Source organism: Schistocerca serialis, chromosome 3 (assembly GCF_023864345.2).
Source record: "Schistocerca serialis cubense isolate TAMUIC-IGC-003099 chromosome 3, iqSchSeri2.2, whole genome shotgun sequence".
Lineage (NCBI taxonomy): Eukaryota > Metazoa > Arthropoda > Insecta > Orthoptera > Acrididae > Schistocerca > Schistocerca serialis.
Window position 1 is genome coordinate 833,549,228 of NC_064640.1, and position 6,633 is coordinate 833,555,860.

Consider the following 6,633-nt stretch of genomic DNA (forward strand, 5'->3'; position numbering starts at 1 on the left):
CTGGGTTTGCTGTGTCTGCTTGATCTTTAGGTTTCAGATAAGTTATTCCATGTGCAAGTGTATCAGGGAATGTGTATGGGTCTGCAATGTAACTGTTAAATAATTTAGTTAGATGTGAATGCGTTGAAGTGATCTTCTTTAGCCAGAAATTTGCTATTTTATTTTTTCCAGGGGCTTTCCAATTGTGAGTAGAATTAATTGCTTGGGTGACTTCATGTTGCAAAATTATCACTTCAGGCATTTGTGGTATCATCTTGTATGTGTCTGTTTCTGCTTGTATCCACCGTGCATGCCTGTTATGTTGTACCGGGTTTGACCATATGTTGCTCCAGAAGAGTTCCATGTCTGTTATGTTTGGTGGATTGTCTGTTTTAATGTGTGTGTAAAAAATTTCTTTTGGTTTGTGTTGAATGTTTGGTTTTGTTTCCTTCGATTTTCACTTTTTTTGTATCTTCTAAGTCGTTTGGCCAATGCTTGTAATTTCTGCTTCTTTTCATCTAATTGCTCTATCGCTTCTTGTTGTGAGATTTTACCTAACCTTTTTCGTTTTTTTTCCTGACATTTCATTTCTTATAAATTGTGTTAGCTGTCCGATGTCTTTTCTCAGTTTTTCTATTCTGATCTGTAGCCTGTGTTGCCATGCTGGTTTTGTGGGTTTCTTCTGCGTGTTGGTTGGTTCTGATCTCTGCCTAGTGTGTATATTTAGTGTAGTGAGTGCTCCTATATAAACCAGTAGTTGTAACTCTTCCATAGTTGTGTTTTCATTTATTTTGTTGTGTATGATTGTGTTGATAGTTTTTATTGTTGTTTCGACTTGTGGGTTATTTGGTGGTCTATGCAAGAATGGTCTAATGTCTGTATTTGTGTCTTTGTATTCTATATATGTCAGCTGAATCTTTTCTTCTATATCTAACATGTGTGTCACTTCGTGTTCTATTTGTGCTTGTTCTGGTGGCTGTCTTAAGATTTAGTTTTCCTCTGATTGTTTAATTGATGCGTGTTGTCCTTTGTTTGTTTGCTCTGGGATGTTTGAGTCCATTACTGTATTTTCTTCTTCTTCTTCTTCTGATTGCACATTATTTTGTTCCAGTATTTGTTGTACTTGTTGTTTGATGTTTTCTAATTCTGACTGGGGTATCCTGTTATTTTTTATTATTACACGGATCTGATCAGCTAGTCGTCGTTCTGTTAAAAATTTTAATTCTGGGTATCTGATAATAAATGTTGTGTATACTTGTGATCTGTATCCAGTTGTGTTGGTTCCTAGGTTTGTTGCTTGGTAATAACAGAACATGAGGTGTCGATTAACTTCATCTGACCATCTCATCCTCTGTTTTTGTTTTCCTTCTAGGGTGGTTGCAGGAAGCATATCCTGCAAAACACCTCTATTTGGATTTGAATCATTTTCCAGTAGGCTAGCAGTGTCGTTACCATTGTGGGCGGGCATAGGGTTCAAGCGTCATCCCCGACCATGACAGTGCTTGTCCGAGGCTTCTTTAGTTCTGTCCTGAACCAACTATTCACACTAAAAGGGGGGTTAGCCCTATTAGTGGTTTGTTCTTTTTCGTCGCCTTTTACGACTGGCAGAACATACCAGAGGCCTATTCTTTTCCCGGGCCTCCACGGGATTTTTTATTATTATTTCACTGTTAGTTGTCTTTTCAGTGTAAAGAATTACAATAGATAACTTTGGTGCACAAATGAGGTTATATATTCTTATTCTGTTACTGTAAATTAAAAACAAACTTCAGTGAAAAGTAAGAAAAGCAGCAAGCAATAATGAGAGACGTTAAGAACTTTGAATATATACCAGTATATACTGATATAAAACCTCCACAAAGAAAAATTTCATTAAAAAAAATAAAAAAAATCAAATACAAAGATGGAAAGTGCATTTTTAAAACACACACACCTTGCATATAACTGTTTTCCTTGATATCTTGATGCAAAAACAAAATGAGTTCACTTAAAGGTGAGAGATATGATTTTTCTCCAAAGCACTTATTGTCATGTTTATAAAACTGTGCACCATGTCTTTGTAATGATAGGACATCTGCCTTAGACATCACAATGGCAAAGGGTAGCCAAACAGCATCATTCCAACTGGACCATGAAAGGAATTGTGAATCTGTAGGGGGCATATAGTTAATCTCAACATCTTTAAATTCACGGGATTGGTGGAAAATGTGTCTTGTGTACCAGATTTTGTAGAATTTGAAAGCCACATTCTGCTCAACTTGCAATTGTTCCCAAAAAGCATTTTCACGAGTTTCCATAGCAACAGTGCTCCCATTTGCAGTCATTGGAAGTCTCTTCATTAGAAAGGTGATAGTAGCAATGACTAGAAATGCTTGTTTCAATTGGGTTTCTGAAACTGTCATTGTGCTGTACCTGTATTTCAAGAAACCTTCATGCAATTTTATGTGAATCATCTTGTTATGAACCATAGTGGAAGGAGTCTTTAATTCCTTGCACAAAGTCTTGAAATATTATCATTTTCGTAAGATATCACTACTTCTTCTCTGACAATTCCAGGTAACATCTTTTGACCACTCCTGCATTCTGGAGCAGCAATTACACCATGACTCTCTTTAATTGTTCTTTCTCCAAGTCCGATGTGCTCTAGGACACCAATAGTAGTTACTCTGACAATACTCAATAAAGGTGGAGCAGATAATAAAAACTTGAAACTGTCCATTACGAGCTGAATTCTACATTTCTGAGTGAGGAGCTCCTTATATCGGAAAATTGGTTGCATTGTTCACAGGGCACTCCAGACAATACAGGGTGCTAATATGCTCTGCTTCTTCACAGATCAAATAACATTAAGGTTTCTCAGAACACAGGTACAGTATAGCAATGACATTTCCAGTAATATGATTGCACCACACATTACTACTCACTGCAATTAACAGCTTTATAATAAAGAGACTTCCAACATATAAAAAAGGAGCAGTGTCGCAATGGGAGCTCATGAAATGGTTTGCAGAAAAGGTTGCAAGTCAGGCAGAACGTGGCTTTCAAATACAACAAAATCTGGCACACAGGACCCGTTTCCCAGGCATCACATGAGTTTAAAGATGTTGAGATTAACTGCATGCCTACTGCTAATTCACAATTCCCTTCATGGCTAGCTTGGAATGATGCTGTTTGGGTCCCCTTCTCCAATGCTACATGTCAGGCAGATTCCCATCATTACAAAGACACAGTGAGGAGTTGTATTACTGTGTCTCATTACTGCTTACACCATTTCTTATGTTTCATTTAACTTGTCTTTTTAAGTTGCAGTGACAGAATATGGATGTATCACCTCATTTGTGCACCCACATTGTCCCTTAATTCTTTACACAGGAAAGACACTTAACAGAGAAATACAACATACACACTGAGAAAAATGATTCGTAACTGTTTTCAGCTCTAAATTGTTTACAGTTCTGACCTACAGGTCAATTTTTCAAGGAATACACGTTTTTATTATTAATGCCCTGTATTCTTTGCAGATAAGATTGCTGACAGATATATAAACATTTCAGCAAAAAATCATATTGTGATTCAATTGTCTATGTACCCCACAGGACTTTGAAATTCGTCAAATTTGCCCTTTTTTTGTGATGGAGTCATCTTTAAGTGAAGGTATGAACTACTAATTTCAATGCCAAAAGCTTGTCATTGTTATTTATACTTAATGCTAGCACTAAAGAGTTATAGTGCGTAAGATGAAGTCTGCATTTTTTCCCTCTGTGAAGTTATAATTTTTTAAAAAATCACACATGTAAAGCACATTACGGAGAAAGAGCAATTCTCAATGTTTTTCATAAAAAACCGAGATGTATCCTACTTTTTATGCAATATATCAACTTAATGACTCACACAGTACATGACTAAAATACTTGATGTCTGTAGGTCACCTCATTACTGAATAGCAAGTGTCTGAGAATATGGAAACCGGTTCCTGACTAATGACTGGGTACCCACCCATGAATCTTCAAACCTGAATTTATCAAAAATGGTAAGAGTTAGAACAGTGCTATTTGGCAGTTTTACTACTGACACATGTGGGCATCCATGTTCCAAATATGACTAAATTCTGAAATAGCCACATTTTCACCCCCTGTGAGATTACACGGAATGAACCATACTAGCTACTCGTAGGAATATGAGATCGGGGCGTTACGCATAAAAACATTTCTACATACCAAACAGCTGTTTGTATATGCACGTCATGACTCCTTCTGGGGTATACACAGCAATCTTGTCTTCATCTCGGATTTCATATTTCAGACCTCCTTCAGTCACTATTTTACATTTCACTGACTTTATATGATGCTCAAGTTCGTCGTCAGGAATACTGTCATTTAAGAGTTTCTTATTGTGAACGATTGTACATGTGGCATTTCTGACAAGAGCTGCCTTCGCTGGGAGTCCAACAGCCTGAAACACATTCGATCTCTTAAATTTTGATCACGAAGCGGAATTACGGAACAGTGGTAAACCAACCAAATTAAGAAGTAACAGGCAATTTCAGCTTAGAGGGCACTATTCAAATAAACTGCTGCTTAGTACAAAATTTCCTTACCTCTTCACCGTCAACTAACGCGACTATTGCAGGCATTATTCTGTTGCCACTGTCGTCGGCTATAATATCAACTTTCCCATCCTGAGAAACAAAACGTAAAATAATGTCAAAGTTACATTGATATGATCTTATTAGAACGTTTCTCACGAATACATTCGAGCTAGAAGAATAATCGTTCATGACTTCACTTCTGGCACATTAGAAGTTCTCAGTGAACAACAAATATGAAAAACATTACCAACCTTACAATACGCCAAGCAGGCTGAAGAATTCCCCACGTGAATGCCAAAAACACCAGCCATTTTGCTAGTCTTCGACGACAACAAACTGTACACGATGCGCGAACAACACACTACTGCCGCCAAAATACAAATATTCACGCGTGTTTGTTTTCCTGTGCATAGCGTTCAAAGAAGTATTCTGCTGTCAAAGACGTAATCAAGGATGTTAGAAGGGGAGATATGTCAGTCATAAAAATAAGAAATACGAAAATATTTAGTAATTAGTACGAATTTCATTTTTCCAGATGCCACTAGCGAAATAGCGCATTATTAAAGAAATAAAAATATCAATACTGAATTGTTAATTGAAAACATTTTCATAAAAAAAAATGAAATTGTGATCCATATTATCTTTCGCGTTTCATGGTGTTTTTTCTGTGTAGCTTAAAAATGTGATATTTGTTAATTGCAATGAGCGCAATTTTCCATCAACTCGTTTAGTGTAATTAATTCTGTAAAGGAATGTCTGTCGGTAATAACGCGGATAAGTCAAGGCTGTGCATAAATAAGCCAAAATCGTTTTGCCTATTTCTTTGTTATCATCTGACCAAAATTAAAGAACAAAAGAGTGGGATCATGTAGAAATGTGTAATGAAAGAAGTCGGATATTTCCATATATGACAGACTTAATTAGTATTTGCATTTGTAATGGATGAATTTTTCCCTGTGAACTGTTGTGATACCTGCGTATTACGAACGCGAGATCATTTTACTTTGCGATCGTCTTTAGTATCCGTAAGATTTGCAGCTCCTGCTGGGTGATAAATTAGTGTTGTAGAAGCTGTTTAAAGTTGTAGCAAACACAGCAGTACCTTGATCTCTGTTGTTAAACACTATTTGTATGTATTTTCGTCAGTGTCATTCCAACCCATACTATCGTGCTTTAATAATTGAGACATGGATGTAAGAACATACTAGCAGTGCGGGATTGCATGAAACAAATACTGCATTGTATGACCATAACGAATGTACCTGATGCGTTGCTACATTCTCTTTCCACCTTTAAAACTCTGCAGCTAAAGTTAAAAGTGTGTGAATCACATACACAGAAAGCTTATGTGGCACTGGCAACAATAAAATAATTTGGCTTCTACAGAACTTCAGCCTAAATTTGTATTGTCTCATGCATACGTATCTTTCACCTAGACAATGGTACCATATTCTTTAAGGTCTTCCTTTTTTTTCTAGTTGTGTTACAAAAAATGCCGCAACACTCCGGTCACAATTTTCAGTTTTTACGTTTTCTCGCAAGGAGTCAATTTCTTCCTAGGCTATTCGCCTAAATAATTCACTGAAAATACTTCACAACCCACGTTATCGCACTAACTACAGAAACTCAAAACTACTTTAGCACGATGACAACCCAAACACAAATGAACACAATGTTACCCGTTAAACTCAGCACGTCTACATTTACCAGCAGAGGGCACCAGCAAATATAACAACATGGCACCTAGAAAGTAGAAACACAACCAACTCAAAAACTCCACATCGTAGTGACGTCACACACCACAATACCATTACGTCACGGGTCAAAGCAGACGGGTGGAATCGGACGCTTCCGTTGATCCAGCCAGAAGGTATAAACAAAACAAAAAAACAAAATTCTTTAGGTTGGCCATTGCCACTGCTTGTTCTGTCATTGCGCATTCAAGAACGTAATTGTTGTTGTTGTGGTCTTCAGTCCTGAGACTGGTTTGATGCAGCTCTCCATGCTACTCTATCCTGTGCAAGCTTCTTCATCTCCCAGTACCTACTGCATCCTACATCCTTCTG

At 37.1% G+C, this 6,633-nt stretch overlaps 1 protein-coding gene across 5 annotated transcripts in view; it reads right to left on the minus strand.

Moving 5' to 3' along the window:
* LOC126470826 (heat shock 70 kDa protein 14-like) overlaps positions 1 to 4,983 on the minus strand; it is a 605,676-nt gene extending 600,693 nt beyond the window's left edge. For 2 of the 5 annotated variants that reach the window (XM_050098839.1, XM_050098840.1), the window contains exons 1-3: positions 4,819 to 4,981; positions 4,577 to 4,657; positions 4,197 to 4,431 (exon numbers count right to left, since the gene is read on the minus strand). In XM_050098839.1, the coding sequence (XP_049954796.1) occupies positions 4,197 to 4,431; positions 4,577 to 4,657; positions 4,819 to 4,878 (376 nt within the window). In that variant the 5' untranslated portion in view covers positions 4,879 to 4,981. Of the gene's footprint in view, positions 1 to 4,196; positions 4,432 to 4,576; positions 4,658 to 4,818 lie in introns of all 5 variants that reach the window. The other 3 variants (XM_050098841.1, XM_050098837.1, XM_050098842.1) reach the window with 3 other exon arrangements.
* Positions 4,984 to 6,633: the final 1,650 nt, after the last annotated feature.